At 54.5% G+C, this 21,720-nt stretch overlaps 1 protein-coding gene across 3 annotated transcripts; it reads left to right on the top strand.

The window, feature by feature from the left end:
- The first annotated feature begins 364 nt into the window (after nucleotides 1-364).
- Nucleotides 365-21,410, top strand: MAP2K3 (mitogen-activated protein kinase kinase 3). 3 transcript variants are annotated; one of them, XM_015876959.2, is made up of 13 exons: nucleotides 365-472; nucleotides 9,946-9,978; nucleotides 10,206-10,269; nucleotides 11,767-11,815; nucleotides 13,761-13,874; nucleotides 14,096-14,215; nucleotides 14,652-14,768; nucleotides 14,910-14,961; nucleotides 15,687-15,814; nucleotides 16,601-16,678; nucleotides 17,917-18,056; nucleotides 18,725-18,770; nucleotides 19,061-21,410. In XM_015876959.2, the coding sequence occupies exons 1-13, from the start codon at nucleotides 457-459 to the stop codon at nucleotides 19,142-19,144; spliced, it is 1,041 nt and encodes a 346-aa protein (XP_015732445.1). In that variant the 5' UTR covers nucleotides 365-456; the 3' UTR covers nucleotides 19,145-21,410. The 3 variants fall into 3 exon arrangements, with proteins under 3 accessions (XP_015732445.1, XP_015732448.1, XP_015732446.1); XM_015876962.1 differs by lacking the exon at nucleotides 365-472 and adding an exon at nucleotides 1,070-1,190; XM_015876960.1 differs by lacking the exon at nucleotides 365-472 and adding an exon at nucleotides 6,781-7,002.
- The last annotated feature ends 310 nt before the right edge of the window (nucleotides 21,411-21,720 follow it).

The following is a 21,720-nucleotide window of genomic DNA, read 5'->3' as shown; positions in this document are numbered from 1 at the left end:
CCCAGCAGGCTCCCATTTCCTGCACTTACACGGAGGTAACTGGGACACAAGGCGGTCCAAGTTCCCTTGGCATTGTGGTGATGTGCTCATATAGGTAAAGCTCCAATCAGTGCGTTCCCTAAAGGGAAAGATACAAAAGCGTCCCGTGTTATGGGGGCTCTGCTGGCCCCGCTGGGCTCATCCCCCCGCAGGGCAGCTCCATTTTGCCCGCCCTACTCACTTCATTCTCTCCACCTCACCCGACAACCATAAAATTCCCCTGGCGGAGGCGGGCAGGGCGGAAGCTCCACCCACTCCACCGTTCTACCCAATCACGATGGCGCTTCCCCCGCGAGGGGGCGTGTCCAAACCCTTTAAGCCCCGCCCCTTCGCTGTTCATCCCCCGCCGCCGTCGCGCAGGTTGGGACAGTGCCGGGTATCGCCTTGTGCCCCAGCGCTGCGGGGCCGTCGGCCGTCATGTCTGTGCCCAGAGGTACGAGCGGGGTTCGGTTCGGTTCGGTGTGCGGGGGATGCGGGTTGGGGCTCTGCGTGGTTCTTTGGGGGCTGCCGTGCTCTGTGCCTGCAGCCCACGCTGTGTCCTGAGCGTGGGGCATCCCCGTGTTGTGCGTGGGGCCGTCGGGGAGGACACGGGTGGGTTTGGATCCCTCCCCGCTCAACGTGGCGGTGGGAGCTCGGCGCTGTGTCTGTGACACGTCGTTTAGATGAGCCCTGAGTGGGGTGGGGGGGATTGAGAGAGGAGGGGTCGTATTGTGGTGGTGGGTGGGGGACACGCGGGGCGTGCCCGCTTATCACCGCAATGCAATGCAATGCAATACAATGCAATTCAATGCAATGCGGGGGGTTTCCTCGCTGCGGAGCGATGCTCTGGAAAGTCTCGGTCAGGCTCCATGTGAGCAATGAAGCACCTCGGCGTGACCGCTGCTTTTTTCCCCCCTTCCCCTTCTCCCCGCCCCCCCCCATAAAACTCTCCGTGTCTTAAACGGAGGGAATGTGGACCTGAGTTTCCTGTTTGCTGTGTAAGCGGGAGGAGGAGGAGGGGGGGGGGTTGTGAATCAGCAGCGATTTACGGCGCTGCGAGCGGAGCTGCTGACTCACGGCTGCGGGTTGGGGCCGCTCAAAAGGCGCTCGGGAGCGCGCCCGGCCCCGCACCTCGTCGGGAACGCGCGTGGATGGAGGGATGGACGGCAGAGGTGAGCGATGCGGGATGCGATGCGGGATGCAGTACGGGATGCGATGCGGGATGCAGTACGGGATGCGATGCGGGATGCGCTCCGCACCGCGGCTGGGCCGTTTGTTTCCTAGAGCTGTGGGATTATCGCTGCGTTTTGCTTCTCTCTCTGCTATTCGTTGCCCTGCACATGGTTTGTTGGCTGCTTCCTAGTGGTGCTGGTGGGATGGATGTGGGTATGTGCAGCGCGGAGCGGGACCCGCTGCCTTCCAGGGGGGTTTGGTGCTGTTGGGGTGGTGCCGCTTTGCGTTCCGTGGTTCAAAGGAGAACGAGTTGGGGCTCTCATGGATCCTTCCGCCCCAAAGCTCGCTGCCGTCATTCGGGTGTAGTCACGGGGCCCGTCTGCTGCCTCCGGAGTGTTTGGGGCTGCGCGTGGCCGCCCGTGACACGCGTGATAGGAATGGAGCCGGGCGGGAGCGATCCTGGCGCTAAACATAGCTGCTGAGATAAACACCTTGTGGGGATTACGCAGGGCTTAGTGCCAGCATCTCGGCTTTCTTCCTCTTCCCACTGCCCGGATCTGATCCCTCGCGGGGTGAGATGTGTGGGGATGGGATGCGAGATAACGTGGAGTGCCGAGCAGCAGCGCTGGGGTTTGCTCCAATGTGCCCAAGCTCTCCTGTCTGTCCCATACAGCAGCACAGCCTCAGGTGTTTTAGGAGCTGTGCGACCCTCTGTGCTGTGGGGTCGGGTGGGTTCTCTGCTTTCTGGACTGATTTTGTGGCTGGGGGGCACTGTGGGGTTTTGACCCCATTGTTTTGCTGTCACTGTGCTGATATGGGCAGGCTGTTTGCTGGAGGAGCAATGGGGTGAGATCTGTTGTTTGGGGGAGGTTTTAATTCACCAACCAAAAGTTTGGGGTTTTACTGGTGTGTGACTCAGGGCTGCTTGTGGGTATGTGTGGGGCTTGGTGCAATTGGAGGCTGAGCCAGAGGCTCTGGAGTGGCAGAAAGGGCTTTTTCTGAAATTTATGGTGGAAACTGAAAGTTCCCATTCTTCTTCCTATTCTTTTTATTTGCAATCCCAAGGAGTGTCCAGGGAAGGGGCACAGCTTCAGGTCCTTTACACTGCTCCCCCTCCAACCTCTCCTTCCTCCCTAAAGAACATGCCAGCAGTTGGGCACAGCTGTAGGTACCACCCCAGCACCTTGCTGTCCCCTTTTGGCAGTGGGTCCTGGGCTCTGTTGCCCTGTCCTCAGCAGGAATGGGGGTTTGTGGACCAGGGGCTGCAGGCAGAGCCCTCTCACAGCTCAGGTGTGACATCAAGGCTGCATTTCTGTCTTTAGGGTGAGCTGCGGTGTCTTTGTTGCATCCCTATTGCAGGAGGGGATGGATGGATGGATGTTGCTTTGGGCATTATAGGAATTGCCCTCATGTGCTGCAGATTAAGGGGAATGCTGTGATGTAAGGGCACAGTGGTGAGCACTGTGCTGGCTGCAGGCAGCTGGAGGTCAGAGTGCTGCTTCTAAGAGCTGCTGCAGCAGCCCCACAGCTTTGAGATGAGTGGGGCCAGACCGTCCAACAGGGTTAGTTTAAGGGGTTGAGGTTTCTCTGAAGTGGGAAAGCATGACATTGGGTGCATGTGATGATGTCTCCACATCCCTGGTCCCTCTGCTCTGTGGCTTCATGACTCCTCATAGGAAAGCAGCTGGCAGCAGCTGGCTGTCACCATCATCTTGTGAGCTACTGGGGGGAGAGGAGGAGCTGGCAGATATCTGTCCCCCATGGGTTGCAGCAAGATTGCTCCAGCTCTGTCCATTGCTTCCTGCTTGGCTTCAGCATCTCAGGTGAAGTGCTTGTATATAAATGTATATCACATTCAGATATTCAGAGGACAGCTTTGCTTTAAAAACATAACTCAAAAGGAAGAGTAAGCAGGATGAGGAGGAGACACAAACCTACCAGAAACTGTTTGCGGAGCAACCACCCTTCCTGCTCCTCACACCACCACCAAAAGAAATCTCCTTTAGGGAAGGAGGAAGCAGAGCTCTCACTGAAGGCTGGCTGCTGTCAGAGGCTTCTGACCTGGGCTGTGGTTTGGCACTGCACATCCCGTGCAGCTGTGTGATGGATGTGCTGCATGTCTCTGACCATGGGTGCAGGATGCTCTCTGCCTCAGAGTGGCTGACATTATTAGGAAATGGAAAGCTTGTCATTATCGCTTCTTGTGCATCCTGAGGGTTCAGATTTCCAGGAAGGAATTCAAACCATCTGCAGCCAGTCTGGGTCCTGCTGCTGTCCCTGCAGTGAGCAGAGCTGTGCTCAGGCTGTGTCCCTTTGCTGGGCTTTCCTGTCCTGAGCCCACAGCTCTTCCTGCTGCTCCACCTCAAGGGCTTCTGTGCAGCCACCAAAAAGTGACGTGGCTCCTCCTGCACAGGCCGGATGTGTTCCCCGCAGAGCCTTTTTAAGAAACTCACTTCTGGAGTTAGAAATCCCCCACTGCTGTGCAAGGCTCGTTTTCCTTCTTGATCTGCTGCCAAGTTGCACTTCAGCCAAAGAGGAAAGGAAGGGTCTGGTGCTGGAGTGCCACTGGGGTGAGGCAGCAGCCCCATGCACCCATTCCACTTCTGCTTGTGAAACCTCCGCAGCTGCGGGGTGTGCTTAGTGCACACACGCTTGTTGCAGAGGCTTTTGAGGTTTCCTTGGTCTCTGCAGTTAAACCTGATCACCCTGTGCTGGTGTCACCTTGGCTGCCCTGTGCCCCCGTCACACCCCATGGATTGCTGTCCCCATTGCAACAGTTCGCTGCTCGCAGGACCTGAGCACAGTGCAGCATGAAGGCTGCAGATGCACAGAGATATCTCTGTGCTGTGCTCCCTTTGGCAGTGCTTGTTTCCCCGAGGGCTGGAAGCAGCAGCACGCTGCCAAAAAAGGAGGCAGTGGAGCATGCTTTGCATTGTAGCTTTGCATTGTAGCTTTGCAGCCTCTCCAGTGTGTCCTGTCTGTGTTTTGGGTCAACCCTTGTGACTTTTGGCTTTGAGCATCCTCAGCTCACTGCAGGGCAGCTGACCCCTGTAGGGCTGTGTGCTCCCTTGCCTTGTAGCAGGGCTGGCTGTGCTGCTGCTTGGCATGGGGCTGGTGACTGAAGGAGGCGCTGGATGGAGGCTATTGGTTGTCAGCCTGGTGCATGCTATCAGTGCTCCCTTCCAGCTGCTCTCCTGCTTGTGCCACTTCTCCTCCTGCATGCCACGTTCCTGCAGGAGCTCTCCCTCAGTTTTGGATCGTTTCTCATTGGGTTTCCCCAGGGGTTTTACAGCCGTTCCCCGTGCTGTGTCACACAGCTTTGACGTTGCTCCGTCTCCTCCCAGCTCCGTGTTGCATCCTGCTCCTTTCCACCGAGCAAAAGCACTGCTTTCAGGCTCAGCCCTCAGTGGGCTTTTTTTGTTTGTCTTTTTATTTGTTTGTTTGCTTTTAAAAAGGGTGTTTTCGTTTAATTTTTAATTAATTTCTGTTTAGAAGTGGAAACGGTTCTTGGAAGCACTGAGTCAGCCCCAGGGCTGAGCCGGATGCTCAGCAGCAGCCCCTGTGTGAGGTGCAGCCTTCCTGGGTTCTCTGCTGGAAGGAAATGCTGCTTCCCACTGGAGCTTTGGGTACGATGCAGAGAAAAATGAATTCAGATCTTCCAGAATGGGAGCTGTGCCCTTCCTGCTGCTGCACATTGGGGCAGCCATGGGGCAAAAAGGGGCATTTCTGCGGATGATGCTCAGCTGTGTGTGGTGAGGGAGGTAGGAGGAATGATTGCTGTGAGTTCTGCATGCCTGCTGAGCTCATATTCTGTACTGGTAGGGATTTGATCTGCCCCAGCAGCTGGGGCTGACGTGGGTTCTGTCTGTCCCTGGGATTGAGGAGCCGTGGGGGGGAGGGCAGGAGATGTGCAGGGCTGGAGCAGAGCGCAGCGCTGTGAGCAGTGGGCGCACCCTGCATTGCTCCTTTCATCTGTTTTAGCTGTGTGCATAAAAGTAACCAGGGGTGAAGTGGGGCTAGAAACAGTGGATGACACCATCGGGTCTGCAGGGCAGAAATACATGTACTGCTGCAGGTGGGGTTCAGGTGCAGTGGGATTTCCTGCCCCACTGGTGATGCTGGCAGTGATGGATGGTGCTTTCAGGAGCTGCTCCCAGGAGATGCTCTGCAGCTGCTTTGCACTGGGGTTTTGCATGGGTTTGGTTGCACCACTCTTAGTATGTGTGCAGTGTGTCCGGTCATGCCACAGTGTAAATCCAGCTGGGGGCTGCTTCTGAGTTCTCCTGGTGTAGTGTGGGATGTGCTGGTGGGTTTTCCTGAGCTGTTGGGGTCTGTGTGCTTTGGGAGATGTTGGGTCCCAGGCTCTGTTGCTAGCCCAGAGCATCTATCTGGTGCCTCTGGCCCCATCCACCCCGGGATGTGTGCAAAGAGTGTGTGAGCAGGGGAAGGGTGGGAGAGGGTCTGGCAGTGGGCTGCTGCTTGAGCTCATTGCTGTTGTTAAGGGTGTGCTCTTCCCCTCATTGAAGCCCAGCAGGGAGCGGTGGGTGAGGTTTTGAGCTTTGATTTCCCATAGCCCGGCAGTGGGGCGGTGGCTGTGGGCACCCAGTGGGGTCAGCTCTGAGGAAATGGCATTTCCCAGCCCGTTGTTCTGATGCTGTCTGAATTCACAGAGCGTCTCCATCCTGTGCTGGGCACATCGTTGTGGAGCAGCTGTAATAATGCTCAGGGGGGACATGGCAGTGTTGTCCCCCATGGGGATAGGCGCAGTGCCACTGAGAGCAGCTCTGCATCAGCATCCTGTGTGTGCACTGATCATCTCTGCTTGAAACCGTATCCCAGGAGTGGGATGGCTCCCAGAAAACACCTCCTACGGTCCTCCTGGGATGCGTATGAGCACTATTTAAGCTCAGAGCTGCTCATGGCGTTGGTATGTGCCTTCACCTCGACCTCTGACTTTTTTTTGTCCCTGCTCTTAGCAGTGTTGGTTTTGGAGGGGAAAAGGGGAGAGCAGTGATGCTGTGCCACGCTCTGTGTGCATGCATGAGGAGAAGTGGGCGATTTCTCCACCCCTCCCATGTTATCTCCAAGCAAAATCCACGCAGCCGTTTATATTTTGCCAGCAGAGCCGCCGTCCCAGTTGTCACCCGGGAATAGCTGCTGGTATTGTCATGGAACAATATTTCCACTATTTGTTGTGGTAATGGTTGTTAGTGGCACAGCAATTAGTGCTGCACCTGCAGCGCTCAGAAACCTGGCCTCGTGCTGCCCAGCAATGCTGCTGCGGGCACTGAGCGTGGGTGCAAGCATTTGCATCCCCCCGTAACCTCCTCTGCATGCAGTAATAGTGCACGGGGCTGTGGGGTTGCATTGCTTTGAGCCCTATGCTGGGGTGGGCAGGGGCACCGTGGGGGTCTTTAGGGAGCGTGGGGGTCTTTAGCGCAGCTCCCTGTAATAACATTGGGCTGGATGGGGATGCGCGGTGCCAACGCTGCGCTTCAATGGCTCCCGGAGCTGCTGACCCCCCCTCTCCCTCCTCCCTGGTTTCCTGTTGACGTCACCGCTATTTCACCGCTGCAGTTTGTACAACTGCTGGAGCTTTCCAGTGTAACCGGAGCGGAGCCGCTGCCCTCGGCTCGTGGGGTCCCTGCACTGCGGGCTGCATCCAGCCGTGCAGCCCTGCTGCCCTCTAAGCACCCTGAACACACTCCTGCTCTCTGCTCTCCCCACCTCCTCACCCCCCCAGTGCTCCCCGCTGCCGGCTGTGCGCCGTTTCTGTTCTTCATTTCTGGGAAACCATGGACAAGAAGCAAGGTACGTGTTGCAACTTCTGAACAGCGAGCAAAGGGCTCAGAAGAGACGATGCAACTCCTTGGGGTCAATCCGTGCAGATTTCCATCTTTCTGCTTGCTTTGTGGGGGGCTGAAGCTCTGCATTTGCCACCGAGCAGATCTATTTTTGCAGCCAGACATCTATTTTTAAAGCTCTGCAAAACCCGCTTTGCTTTGTGTCTTTGCACGGGGCTGAAACTCTGCATCTTCATTGCACAGAGCCAGCAGTGCTCAAGGAAACTCACAGGGCAGCGTTTTCTTCCAGCAGCTTTACACGCCTGTTGCAGCAGAGCCAGCACCTTGCTCCCTGCAGGCAGCTCAGTGCTGCCTTATTCCCTTAGCAGTCTTTGAGTGGAGGTTGCATCATTTTTTTTTTTCCTTATTACATTCTTTATTCCTTCTGGTTTTCCCTTTGCAGTGCTGGGATCCACCCTTCATCTCTCCATGGGTCAAAGTGGGGGGGTTGGATGTGCTCCAACCCCTTTCCCAGCAGCAGCACAGCCCTGCAGCAGGGCTGGACCTGGAGCCTGGCGCTGGGGAGGTTTGATTTCAAAGGTCGGCTCGGGCAAACAGCCGTATTGACAGTGCTGCAGGTTGCCCTGCTCGCTTCTCTCCACCCACACTTAGTGGGGAAAGACAAACCTGCTGGGAAGGAGGTGTGGGGGGGAACCTGGCTGGAGTTGTGGTGGCTGGAGATGAGGGTTTTGGTGATGAATGAATGCAGCTCCAGGAAATGTCTGCTCTTAGCTGCTGGAGATTGCAGTGCAAGGAGGGGGAAATGCCTGTTTCTTTCTTTTTTTTTTTTTTTTCTTAAGGAGGAAATGGGGACTTTCTTAGCATAGAGGATGTAGTTATGTGCTTGTGGCATCACGTGGTGATGAATGTGGCCACAATGGGGACTTCAATCTGCTCGTGTCCCCAGTGCAACGCTGGGAGGGACAGGGATGTGTCCCCAGGCTGCCCTGTGCACGTGCTGTCACGTTCAAGCTATGCAAGTGGCCTGTAGCTGCTGTGAGCAGGGGGTGATGGTCACAGGCTCCGTGCTGCACCTCCTCTCCTTGCAGAAGCCCTGCAGAACAAGAGCATCCCGTTGCTTGCAGGCGATGGGGAGCGTTCTGCTCATCCCAGCCGTGGGAGGGAGGTGCTGGGAGCCTGGCAGCTGCTGGGAAGCGGGGAGCAGCTGCCCACAGGGACAGTGGGATTGAATTGCAAGGTCGTGCTGTGCCCATCCTGCTGTGCAGCGTTCCTATGGCAGTGGGCATAGTATGCAGGTATGTGGGGTGCTGTGGTGGGTACAGGGAGAGCAGGAAGATGCAGCCCTGAGGGTTTGGGAGCAGCATCCCAGATGGAGAGTGGTGTATTTGATTTTGGGGTGGGCTGATATGCTCAGGTGGGTTTTCTTGCTTGTGTAATTGGTGCTTTGGCAGCTATAGGAAGTGCTTTGTGGGGCTGGGCACAACCATGGGGAAGGGAATGCTGCTGGTCCTGCAAAGTGTTGCTGCTGGTGGTGTTTTGGGGCTGTCAGAGCACAGGGCCCTCCTTACAGCACTGTGAGCTCTGCTTCATGGGGCACGACCCATGCACAGAAACGTTGTGATCCTCCTGTGTGGTGCAGGGACCTTGCACAGGGCATCCTACACAGAGCCACTCCCCCATGCTTGCAGATGCTGTGTGTGTAAGGGTGTGTGCATGGATCCCAGTGTTCAGCTCCCTGTGACCCTGATCTGTGGGGCTGATGCTGCAGCCTCTGGCACAGTGTGGACATTGCTCCCCCTGTGTGAGTCACTGCTGTGCTCCAACCCAGCGCTGTCAGGGAGCTGCACAGAGGGAGCATTGTGCTCCTGCTGGGGGTTACTATGGCAATTGGGGAGAGGGAGAGCAAACAGATGCTGTAAAATAGCAGCCAGGATGGGGGGCATTTCAGGGCTTCGTGTGAGGGCTGTGCTGTGTGAAGGGGGAAGGCAGATGGAGGGTATTTGGTTGGTGCTGCCCAGGGCGTGGGATGCATCGAGTGAGCAGGAGTTGCTGAGCCCAATGTGAGGTTGGTTTGGGGGCATCCAGCAGCTCTGCATCCACAGGATGACGCATGCACGCCCTTGTCTGCGTCTTGGGATGGGATTGACTGCTCTGCAGAGATCTCCCTCTCACTGGCTGCAGGAGGAAGCTGCAGCCCCATGTCCCAGCTCTGTGCTCTGCCCTGGCTGCAGGAAGGGAAGGTGCTGCTGAGCTAGAGGGCATCATCTTCCATTTGGCTGCACTTCGTGTTTGCACAGCCAGGTATTTTGCAGGGCAGGGCTATTTATAGCTCCCTGTCCCATCCCAGCTGTGTATGGGGTTGGGAGCAGCCTCATGGAGCAGGTGCTGAGACACACAGAGGACTTGCAGGGCTCTGAGTCTGGTGCTGCAAACCACAGCAACCCCTGTGGGGCAGCAGAGCAGGGCTCCAGCTCCGTTCTGTTTCAGTGCAAGGTCTCAACCTGTGCGTGCTTATCTAGTGTTGTGGCTCCTGCCCTGTGGTTCCCCTCAGTGGCACATGAGTTGTTCCCTCTCAGGGTCAGAGTTGCCAGTTGCTGTACATGAGGTTTGGTGGCCGTTGTCCTGATGGCACAGAGCAGGGCTGGCTGCTCCCCTGCCTCCTCCAGCATACCCACAGGATCTGTCTCTTCCTTGCCCAGCTGGGAGCGTGCTGAGAAATAAATCAGTGCTTCCCAAAGTGGGATCTGCTGGGAGCACATTGGGGTGCTGGCATTGCCCTGGGCAGAGCCAGTGGCATGAGGACATCTGGTGGCTGTGCAGGGCAGGGCTGGGTGCCAGCTGCCCCATGGCATGTTCCTGTGCTCCTGTTTGGCACCATAAGGGGTGTATGCTTTGTATCAGGTGCTTTGGAGTGTAAGCACTGACCTGATGTCTCCCTGTTCTCTTCCAGATTCCAAGGGATCCCTGGAGCCACACAAACCAGGTGAGTGCCCAACAGACAGAGCAGCTTCACCCTCTCTTCTAAATGCCAGCAATTGAAATCCCCCCAGAAAAGGAACCATTAATGGCCACAGGGGGTAAAGAGTGCTGTGGGGGTGGCTGGGAGCAGGGCAGGGTGTGAGAGCTGCAGAATTGTGCCAAAAGGAAGGAAAGTTTAATAAATAAATAAATAAAAATGCCCGTTGCTTATGTGTGCATCTTCTCTTGCAGCGAAGGGCAAGAAGAAGCTGAGGATAACATGTCCTCCCATCAAGCAGCCCCCTGTCAACACCACGTGAGTACCTGCTCCTGCAGCCAGTTCTAGGAGCTGTAGTGAGCTGTCTCAGGCCATGTGGGTGTAGAGGTGTTACCACGTCAGCTGGTTGTGGGGGTTTTTCAACTGGAGCTCTGGATTCTCAGTTATGAGAAGGAATTGCACATGTGCACACACACAGATTGTGTGTGCCTCTGGGAGCTGCCTGCAGGGCTAGGACCTGGAGCAGGGATGAAGGTGCTGGGTGCAGCAGAGCAGCCCCTGCCCCGTGCTTTGGCCTGTGTGTGAACCCACTGAGCTGCCCATGTTGGTGCAAGGAGGATGTAGAAGCCTTGTTGCTCCCCTCTGCTGTGCTTGGGGCTGGTGCCTGGCTGCATCTCAGGCACTGGGATTTCTCTGTGCCCTGTTTGCTGCTGCTTGGTATGTTGTTATGTTGGGGGCAAGGAGAGGACACAGGACCAGGGTGGTAGCGCTAGGTTTGACAAAAAGCAGATGGCTGAAATTCCTCCTCTATGATGCATCTCCACTGCTCAGCTCTGCTCTCTCTGGAGAGCAACAGAGCTCTGGGGGAGCAGTGAATCCCTCTCTGGGGGCACATCTCTGAATCCCCAGGCAGGGCAGATTGCCTGGAGCCGGGAGCTCCCTGTTGACAGCCTGGTGTGCAGACAGTCCTGCATGCAGAGCTCTCTCTCTCCATGGCTGTGGCTCTCTGGTGTCCGAGTTTCCCCTGGAGCAGATGTCAGCTGTGGTTTGCAAGGTGCTTGCATGCAACTCCTGTTCAGACTGGTTCCAGGCCCCCACCATTCCTTTTCTCTGCACTTTTCAAGGCACATTGCAAATATTTGCACAGTGCCAATGCTTTTGCTGTGAGCCTGAGCACTTCCTTGAAGCTGCTGCAGTGCTCTGATGGGAATGAAGATGCTGAGCAGATTGCCCAGTTCCCAACCTGACAATGTTGGAGGACTTGAGCACAGGAGCAGTGCAGAAGGGGCAGAAGTACAGTGTGTGCCTTAAACCCTGTACTGCCAATAGCAGGGAATGGGTAGCCATGAGGAGGGAAAAAAGCCATAAAGGAAGACTTGCCTACACGGTGTTGTGCAAAGTGTGACGCTGCTGGCTGCTCCGCATGCCAGGCTGCCTGGAACAGGCTGTCAAGAGTACACAAATGACTCAGTGCAGAGGAATTACCTGTTGTTTCCTAGGCGTGTTTGGGGCGACGTGGCCGTGCTGTTACAACACCTGCCTGTCAAAACACGACAGCTGCTCCTCTCCCCGCATGGGGTCGGTTTCGTAGCTTTGATGCAGCCTCACCTTGCTGCTTGCTGGGCTCCTGCTGGCTCTGTGGGTGGTGGTGGCTCGATGAAAGCCTTTGGGAGCATTTGGAGGGGGCTGGTGTGCACCCATAACAACGCACTGTGGGAAGCAGTGGCTGAAAGCACCTGGGGGCGCATGAAACCTGGCACTGCAGGAGGGGAGTTTTGAGGTTGTGCTTCCTTCTGATTCCTTCTCTCCTTTCAGGCCACCAAGGAACCTGGACTCCAGAACCTTCATCACCATTGGAGACAAAGTACGTGTCAATGTTCTTGTTTCCAAGTCTGCTTGCCTCCTGTATGGGAGTAGTATGGATCATGCTGCCTTGTCAGGTTGGATCTTTGCAATCCCAAGCATCCTTTAAGCCCCAGCGTGTCCTCCTGGTGCAGCCTCCTGGGATGCATCTTTGGAAGGGGATGAGGTGTCCTCAGGCAGGACCTTTCCACAGTTGGCTGCGGGTTTGTGCTGGTATTGAGAGCATCAGGGGGACAGGCATTTGTGGGGTGAGGCTTTGTCCTTAATGGGATCCTGCTCCTTTGGCAGCCTCCTCACTCTTACCCAGCCTGGCTGTGCCCTGCTGTCCCAGCCCACGTCCCCTTTGTCCCTATTGCTGCTGGCATTCCACCAGAAGCTGGGCTCAGAGCTTCTCTCCAAATCCTTTCCAAGCTGCCTGATGAAAAACGCTGCTAGAAATAGCTGCCGCCTCTCTTTTATTTCATTCTCTTGTTACGGGCTCTCCTGGGGCTGCAAGTGACCTAAAAATATGGTGTGGGGTCAGTCCCATCCTTGGTGCAAGGTTTTAGGTTTTGAGGGGAGAGAAGCAGCCTGGGCTGGGTGCAGGGATCAACCCTGTTGCTGGTGTTGTGTTCTAGCTGTTGTTGTGTGTACTGGTAGCTTGGGGAGAGGCTGTATGCAGCAGCTTGGGCACAGTGTGTGCAATGGGAGAGCTGCAGCCTGGGGGCAGCTCTGCAGGCTGTGCCCTCCCTGCTGTGCATTGTTCCGAGGGGTTCTGCATCTGTGCCCTGCCTGCCCTGAGATCTGCAGCTCAGGTTTGCTCTGGGTGCTTCAGAACAACACAACATGGGATGGAGGAGTGGTGGGTGTATGGGCAGCTTTGGGTTGTGAGATGAAGGGTGGCTATGGGTCCATTTGATCTGAAGCAGAGGGTAAGGGGTGCAGTGTGGGGTTTTGTTGGTTCATCATCTGGGCAGGGCTGTGCTGGTTCCTGGAGCGTGCTGGGAACTGCCAGCGTCTGGGGAAGCCTGTGGGTAAATGCCAGGAACACAAACACAATGCCCTGGAACAATTCTAGAACACGTGTCCTGAAAAGCACCACTAGGTCCTTCCTGGAGGCCCCTGCAGGAGCTGTAAGCCCACACTGTGCCTCTGCCCAGGGCAGTGAGGTGGGGGCTGCATGAACCCCCTGTAGCCCCATTGGATCTTCTATTGGATCTTCTGTCCCACCTGGGACAGGTTGCCACTTCCCTGTGCTATGCAGCACAGCTTCCTGCTGAGCTCAGCCCCTGACCTCCCTCAGCTTCCCACCATCCCAATCTTGTCCAAATTAGTAGGGCTGGTGGCTTGCATGGCCACTAGCCTTGTAGCCCTGGCTCTCAGCATGCTGCTGCCCTTCTGCTCTGGGTGCAGTGCTGCTTCTAATGCTGCATGGTGCTTTTCCCACCCTTTGCTGCTACTGGGTCAGTTTGGCATCCTGGTGTTATTTTTGTTCCCTGGAACCGGAGGGAAGCTGCAGGCTGGATGAAGTCCTGCCTGGTTGAAAGAAGGTCTGTAACTTATTAAGAGCGATGAATGCAGCCTCCAAAAATAGCCCATGTCTCACTCCAGCAGCATATGCCCTGCCCAGCAGAGCAGACAATTACAGGGCAATGTGTGTTGGGGGAAACTTGTCCGTGGGATGTGCAGAAACTTACTGGCAGAGAGGCACTGAGCCTTGGGCCTCTTCCAGTGACACTGTGCCCTTTGGTATATCTCAATCTCTGGCTTAAAAGTGGTATTCAATATGCCCCAAGGAGCCAAAAATACATGCATCTGTTCTAAGCACGGTGGGCTGCTGTGATCCTGTAGGTGCAGTGGTTTGGGCATGCTCTGTGTGGCTGAAGTGCAAGCAGTGAACTTTGCCTTTACAGTAAATGTGCTCCAGCCTGATTTTTGTTTGACTGTTATTATCCATTTCCTTACAGAACTTCGAGGTGGAAGCTGATGACCTGGTGACTATTTCAGAGCTGGGCCGGGGAGCTTATGGTGTGGTGGAGAAAGTGAGGCATGCTCAGAGTGGCACCATCATGGCCGTGAAGGTGAGAACGGCTTCCTCCTGGTGGGGCAGAATGGGGACAGAGATGGAGGCTTGTTGGATTTGGCAGCCTCCTGTGTCCCCTTGCAGCCCAATGTGGCACTTAGGTGGTGTCATTCATTATGGTGCTGTTTGTAAGAGGTCATCTGGGCATCTCTGGGGTGATGCGTTGGCTACAGAACTCCACCTACATCAAAACCTTTTTTTTTCCTTAATATTTCTCAGAGGATTCGTGCCACAGTGAACACTCAGGAGCAGAAGAGGCTGTTGATGGACTTGGATATCTCCATGAGGACGGTTGACTGCTTCTACACCGTCACTTTCTATGGAGCCCTATTCCGAGAGGTGAGGGGCTCTTGTTGCACAGCAACTTGGGTCTGCGCTTGTCCTCTGAATGCACAAAACTGTCTCAAACCACCTTTGTTTCCTACAACCAAAGTGGGCTGGTTGAGGTGGTGCAAGGCCCAGCTGTTGCAGGAGGCAGCAGGTCCCTTTCCATGCTGCAGCAGCAGGTGCCCAAGCATGCTGGCAGTGGGCTGGGCTGGATTTCAAGTAGGGCACTCTTGGAAGTGGGTGTTGGAAGTGCTATTGGTGGCACTCCAACATGAGTGCCCATTGCTGTCAGGTGCATGTTGGTATGTGGTTGGCAGCACTTCCACCACAGGGACATTGGATTGCCCTGGGTGGAAGTGCAGTGTCCATCTGTCTGCCCTCACTGTGTCATTTGGCTCCTGTGGGTGGTTTGGAGCACTCCCTATAGCTACTTTCTTTCCACCTGCAGGGTGATGTGTGGATCTGCATGGAGCTCATGGATACTTCCTTGGATAAATTCTACAAGAAAGTACTGGAGAAGAAGAAAACAATCCCAGAAGACATCTTGGGGAAAATGGCTGTGTCTGTGAGTGCCTCCTGAGTTTTGTGCCCCTCTCCCTTAAGCTTTGCACACTCCCCACACGCTGTGGTTTGCACTCCTATAGGAGTTTGCTGAGTGCTGAGCTATGTGTGGCTAATGGTGCTCTCTTGCTCTGTTTGTCTGCAGATTGTACGAGCTCTGGAGCATCTGCACAGTAAACTGTCCGTAATACACAGAGGTGGGTGTTGAGTTGGATTTGCATAGTGTGCTGCAGTGCAATATGTTATGGGAAGGCTCCTTGCAAGGAGATGTGTGATGTGTGCCTCTGGGATGCCTAAAGTTGGGCTCTGGTGGCACTTGGGGGCCATGGTGGACACACTTAGATGCCTCAGGCCTGTTCCAGAGGTGTATCCTTCATGCATCTTCTTACTTGATGTTCTCTTTCCCCTTTCCACACGAGGGGTTGGATATAATGACTGAATTCCTCACTGTCTAGATTTCTGTAGGCATCTCTGTCTCTGAGTACTGGGATGCATTGCAGGCAGCCCTTGGGGACAAAATCCCATACCCTTCCTGGCTGGGTAGTTCTGGCAAAGGGAGAGCTGAAGAAGACCTTGAAAATCACTGATGGGCATCGTAACAGCTGGGTCCTGCTCTTCATCTTAACACAGTTCATTGTGTACTTGTGCACAGGTCATGATGGGCCTGAGACGAGCTGTCCTGAGAGCTTGGTTGAGTTTTCAAGGCTGTGTTTGGTATATAAATTCCCTCTGAGGAACTGCGTGTAGGCACCACAGCATCTTATTTCAACTGCATAAGGGCAAAAGGGGGGAGGTTTGTTCCTGTTTTCTCCATCCTCATCCCTTCCGTTCTCCCTCAGGTCATCAGGGAGTTTCTTGTGCTATCCCAGGCTCCATGATACCTCTACAAAAGCACCATCTGTTCTCTTGTTCTTTGTTGTAGATGTGAAGCCTTCCAATGTGCTCATCAACAAGGAGGGACATGTGAAAATGTGTGACTTTGGGATCAGTGGCTACTTGGTGGACTCAGTGGCAAAGACGATGGATGCTGGCTGCAAACCATACATGGCTGTAAGTGTGCTCATGTGTGACCCATCCAGCCTTGCCTCAAGGAGGCTGATGCTTAGAAACTGGTCTTGGTTCACCTCTGTCCTGAGGCTGAAACCATTACAGCGTGCTCTGGGTTTCCTGACTCAGTAGTGCCCTCCAAGGATGAGATTCCCCTCCCTGTAAGCCCTGCTGTTTAATATGCTCATAGAATCATTAAGGTTGGAGAAGACTTCTGAGATTGCGAATGCCAACCCATCCCACCATCACACCAAAACACATCCCTCAGTTCCACATCTATGTGGTTCTGGAATACCTCCAGGGATGGGGACTCTACTACTGCCCTATTTGCATCCATTTTGCAGACTCTTCCTGTGCCCCCTTTCATTTGCAAGAGGTTGAAAGCCTGTGTGGTGCTGGTTATGTTGGGTGGAACTGTAGAATTGTTAAGGCTGGAAAAGATCACTAAGATAATCTAATCCAACTATCAACCCACCCTATAGGGTTGGAAGGCTGCTCTTGGCTAGAAAATGGGCTTTCATTGGTAGGATCATTTCATTGCCATCCATGGCACTGGTGTGGGGAACCAGGCACATGGTATAGAGGAGAGGAATGCTTGTGGTGGAGGTGATGTGGAGTTGGACGTGGCTCTCACTGGTGCTTGCATATGTAACCTCAAACCCTGCCTCTGTGGGGACGTGTGCCAGGTGAATCTACCCAACCTGGGTTTTGGAGACAGAGATGGGCTGTGTGTGGTTTGCACTGTGAAAATGAGACAGAGCTGTAATATCTTCCATTTTGCTTTTGCAGCCAGAAAGAATAAATCCTGAGCTGAACCAGAAGGGCTACAATGTGAAGTCTGATGTCTGGAGTCTGGGGATCACAATGGTAACACATTGGCACTGTGATGCTGGGGTCTGTGGTGGGGGCTCCAACCTTGGGGTGGTGTGTGTGGTTAGCAGCAGCCCGGCCTGTGGGGCAGCTCGCAGCAGCCAACAGGAAGGGGAAATGCTTTCAGTTCCAAAATTGCAGCTGCTCAGGATGGTTCCTCTGCCTCCTGCAAGAATCTTTCAGAAAGCAGCTGAAATCTGGCACAGAAGGACAAAGGAAATCCCAGCTGCTGGCTCAAAGGGAGCACTGCCTGGGAACACTTCTGCTTTCCAGCAGACTGTATCCCTTGCTTTGACTATTTCCCTGTAGTTTTTCTGCACCTTTTTAGCTGTAAGTTTTGTTTTGGACACTCTTCTTACATCTGTGTGTGCTGCACAGCTCTCTGACAAATATTCCCTCTTGTTATCCCTGTGCTGTGCAGAGCAGAGCTGGGCTGGCTGCAAAAGCAATCAGCTCTGTCTCTGCTCGGAGGTGCAGGAAGCTGTGGGGTGGGAGATTGTGGCAATGACGAAATCTCTGAACTCTTCCAGCACTGGATGGGAGAGGGGACCTTGCTGAAAGCCTGCCAGCCTGCAGCTGGATGGAGCCCCGACCTCATTCCCTCTAATACCTTTCTCCTGGGCTGCCTTCCTGTTTTGTTTTTTATATTTCTGTGGGGGAGGGAGGTTGATCGAAGACCAGCCCTGTTTAGGGCTGTTGAGCTGCAGGACTGATCCTAGCTTTATTCATTTCTTACATCCCATCTCTTGGCCCAAGAGCTGCTATGGGCTTTTTCCTGCTGGAATGAATGGTGGAGCAGGAATAGCTGCAGCAGTTTGGCAAAGATCATCTTAAGTTGTATTCTAAAGCTCACTTCCTCTTGGGCTCATGGATCTCTTTGTGCCTAGCTCATACAGCCTGCAGCCCAGAGGGCAGGTCATGGTGAGATGAGCACTCCAGAAGCCAGAGCAGAAGTAGCATCAACACTGCTTTGACATCTTTTTAAATAACCCTGTTTTACATAGATTTGTCTGCTTCCTGTAAATGCATTAATTTGCTGAGCAGGCTTCAAAAGGAAGTTTTTGGTTTTTTTTTGCCTTAAGGTCTTTGTATTACAAAAATGGGGGTAGGGGAGAAGGCAGTATGACCCGAATTGAAAATGGTTTGTTAGGAGGGAGGCTTTTCAACTTGAATCTACACTTGTGCAGCCTCTGATGTGGGGCAGCCCCAGTGTCTCACAGTGTCCCTGTCCCCAGATCGAGTTGGCCATCCTGCGCTTCCCCTACGAGTCCTGGGGCACCCCGTTCCAGCAGCTGAAGCAGGTGGTGGAGGAGCCCTCACCCCAGCTGCCTGCCGAGCGCTTCTCCAAGGAGTTTGTGGACTTCACGGCACAGTGGTGAGTGTGGCAGAGACTGGGCTGGTGTGTGAGCAAAGTGCAGGGCTGGGGTTGGCTTTGGAGCCTGGTTCTCCCCTCCTTGCTGTAACGAGCTGGTGTATCTGCTGCAGCAGGATTGGGTTTTGTTGCCCAAAGGGGTTTTGCTCTCAGTGTGACTCATTCAGGCTGCTTGGAAGGCACTGAGGTTTCTCTTCCCGTTTTACCATTGGCGCTGCTCAAGTGTTGGTGGTTTCTGGCAGTGTGGTGGTGGAACAGCCCTCTGGCAGCATGTAGGTGCCTCTGGGTGAACCTGGTTTGTGGTTTTGTGGGTTCCACATGCAGGAGCTGCTCCCCTTGGGTGCCCCCTGCTCCTGGCCTGCTTGGAGGTGCCCCCAAGCCCTGGGATGGGTGGTGTGATGGGAAGCTGCCTCCTCTCCTTCCCAGCAGGGCTGCGTGTTTCTGGGTTTGGCATAACCCCAAATCTGCCCTTGTGGTTCCCTGCCTGTGTGCTACAGGGCCACGTGGTTCAGCTCAGAGAGGAGTGGGAGTGGGTGCTGCCCATCCAAAGTGAGGTGTGGTTGGGGAAGGGGGAGGTCTCTTCAGATAGACCACATGTGGGGGGGGGGGAAAAAGTATAATGAAAGATCCTACAGCCTCTTTTTTTCTTTCTTTTTTTTTTTTCCCTTCAGTTTAAGGAAGAACCCCGCTGAGCGAATGAACTATTTAGAACTTATGGTAAGTTTGGGGGCTGTGTCTGCTGGCCTTCATCTGGTATGTGAAATGTGTTGGGGTAAAAGGGCCTGGCCAAATGGTACAGCAGGACACAGGGGTGATTTCCAGGCACACGGTGGGATGGGCACAGTGTGTCTAAGGTACAGCAGTGTATTGAGTTTTGTGGGTGTTAAGGGGAAGGTCAGCCTGTAGGTGATGCTGGTGCCCACTTGGCCAGTGCTGTGACACTCCTGGGGCTGCTTTTGAACTGCTCCCTGCTGGGCCATGACTGATGCCTTGCTTCTTGTTGACAGGAGCACCCCTTCTTCACCCTACACGACACCAAAGAGACTGACATGGCCTCCTTTGTGACAGAGATCCTCGGGGAGGACTCTTAACTGGAGCCCCACTGTTCCATGCAGTCCCCACGGAGGAGCAGATGTGGACTTGAATTCGTGGTGGTTTGCACAACTTGTGTTTCTCAGCCCCCGGACAGCTCTGGGCACAGCCCCCATCGCAGTCTCTTTTCTCTTTGCCTGAATTCTTCGAGGAAGAGCCTTGGAAGCCAACACCTTCACCCTTTCAAATGCTGGGGGCACAGGGAGGGGGATGGTGCCCACAGTGTCCAACCTCGGCACCGTGTGTGGGGGAACTTCTGCCTTTCTTTCCCTTTGCTGCCTGAGGTTGGCAAAGAGAAAATGCTGCTGTGCTTCTGCCCCCAGCCCCTTCCCCAGCATTTTGCTTGGCTCCCTGCCTCACGTTCCTGAGCAGCACTGCAGGAGGCTGCAGGGCTCTGTGGGCACTCTGCTGTCCCTGCACAAAGCCATCTTGATGGCATCTGGGTGACCCTTCCACACAGCCCCAGGCCTGGCACCCCCTTCACTGTGTGATCCACTGCCCTCCTGCAGAGGAATAAAAGCATATTCCCACCACTTTACCCCACCATGAGCGGCAGCCCCTGCTCTCCTGCTTCCTCCGTGGACCTTCTCCTTTGTGCCCACCTTGGGGCTGCATCGCACTGGAGGAGGTGGGGACGGTGGGCATCTACCACCACTCCTCATCCTGCAAGGAGGATGCTGCTCCACCTCTCCATCCTCTTCCCCCCCTTTGGGGCTCATGTAAGACCTCACACTGTGACCCCATCACTGCCTCCATCTGTGGCCACGGCTGTCGTCTCAGCCCCAACCCCTGACAGCCCAGCACAGGGGCTGCTGCCGGTTGTACATTTTGTGTCTATATATATAATGGACTTTGTGACATGTTTCTGGGTTTTACTGCACTTGCTATAAATTAAAGCCCTTCTGTGTGGGTGGGAGGAGGGACCGCAGAGTGAACGCACCGCTGTGGATTTATTTTATTTTTAATAGACTGAGTTTTCAGAGGGATTTTCCTTTTCTAATATATTTGTGTGTGTGCTCTCTCTATATATATTATATATTTTTAAATCAGTGATGATGGTGTGAATGTCAATGTGGTGGCCAGCAATTGTGGTGCTGTGACCAGCAGTTTCCTGGTGAGATTTGGGGTGGTGGCTGAAGTTGCTTGAAGACAAACTGCCCGAAGATATTGATTTCTTTTGTAAGAAGAAATGAATCTATTTTTGAATTGAATCTTCAAAAACAAACAAACAAAAAAAAACCCCAACCTAACACACTTCTTCCTGAACTTCCTGCCCTGGAGCTGTGGATGTGAGGGTGCATTCCTCTTATTCAAGGTCCTTTTTCCCCTTGCTGAAGCATTGTGTTCTACTGACCCCACAGCCCCGCACCCTTTGGGATGGAGCCAGGCTGGGCTGTGGTTCAGCTCCCAGGGGAAGGGCTTAGGGCAGCACATGGTGACTTTCCCCCATGTCTTACCCTGTCCCCTCAGTCCATAGGAAATGGCACAGGTGGGCACAGCACAGTGTAAGCAAACCCTGCCCTGCCCTGGGCTGACCCTTAGCTCCTATCCTGCCTCCCTGTGCCCAATAACATGGCTGATGCTCTCCACGCCTCCCCTTCAATCCCACCCCTCAAAACACCCAGTGCTCCCTGAAATCACACATCACCAGCCTGGTAGGACAGCTTGGCAGCTGAGATGCTCACTTGTAGGTTTTCCCATAGTTGGTTGCTTTGGATTCCTTTTGATTTGCTGTTAAGCTTTTGTTTTTCCTTTATCTCCTTGCTTTTCTTCTCATGGAGAAAGTCCTGACTTAGTTTTGGGGAAGGGGAGCACCTGCCCTTTCATGTACCAGGTGATACCATGGTGGGGGTGGGGGGATTGGGACCCATGGATGGAGCTTTGCTGCTTGGTTGGGTCCTGCTGCTTGTGTCCTCCTGCCATGCATGGGGGTGATGATAGATGTGGTGCCCACCACTTGGCCTTGGGGTGGGAGAGAATATTAGGGAAAAAATCTTATCTGAGAGAATGATGGTGTGTTGGAACTGCTGCCCATGGAGAGGAGGGGTCACCATCCCTGGAGCTGTTCCAGAACCGTGGAGATGTGGCACTGAGGGATGTGGTTTGGTGTCATGGTGGGGGTGGGTTGAAGTTGCTTTTTGGATCTGAAAGGTCTTCTCCAACCTGAATGGTTCTGATGCAGCCCGGAGCCCCCCCAGCCCTGTACTGAGCACAGTCTGTATCCGTCAACCCCTCCTTGTTTTCAATAAAATTCTCCCCGAATCACCCGTGTGCCCTCTTGGTGTATTGGAGCATCCTCGTTGTGTCGGGTCCTCACTCAGGTGCTTTATACCGCTCTGCTGCCATCAAGGGGACGAGGGCACCGTCCCAAGGCCGCCGCGAGGGGGAGGCAGCGGGCAGCGCCGGGGGTCTGCGGGGCCGCGGCTCCTTTAGCCCCGGCTGCTAAAGGAGGGGCTCCATCCCAACCCATCCCTAGTCTTTCCCCTATGAGCCCTCCCGCTGTAGGAAAGGGGGGACACGGGTGGGGGTGCACGGAAAGGGGAAGGGAAGCCTCCCACGTATTGGTCCGGCGAAG

The sequence above is a fragment of the Coturnix japonica genome, chromosome 14 (genome assembly GCF_001577835.2).
Source record: "Coturnix japonica isolate 7356 chromosome 14, Coturnix japonica 2.1, whole genome shotgun sequence".
NCBI classification, from domain to species: Eukaryota; Metazoa; Chordata; class Aves; order Galliformes; family Phasianidae; genus Coturnix; species Coturnix japonica.
Note: the sequence above shows the minus strand (reverse complement) of the source record. Positions and strands in the feature narration are given on the sequence as shown.

What these genes read in the sequence shown, in the direction of transcription:
- MAP2K3 (XM_015876959.2), top strand. An exon ending in TCATCACCATTGGAGACAAA is followed by an intron (nt 11,816 to 13,760) that starts GTACGTGTCAAT and finishes ATTTCCTTACAG; the next exon opens with AACTTCGAGGTGGAAGCTGA. An exon ending in GTGGACTTCACGGCACAGTG is followed by an intron (nt 18,057 to 18,724) that starts GTGAGTGTGGCA and finishes TTTTCCCTTCAG; the next exon opens with TTTAAGGAAGAACCCCGCTG.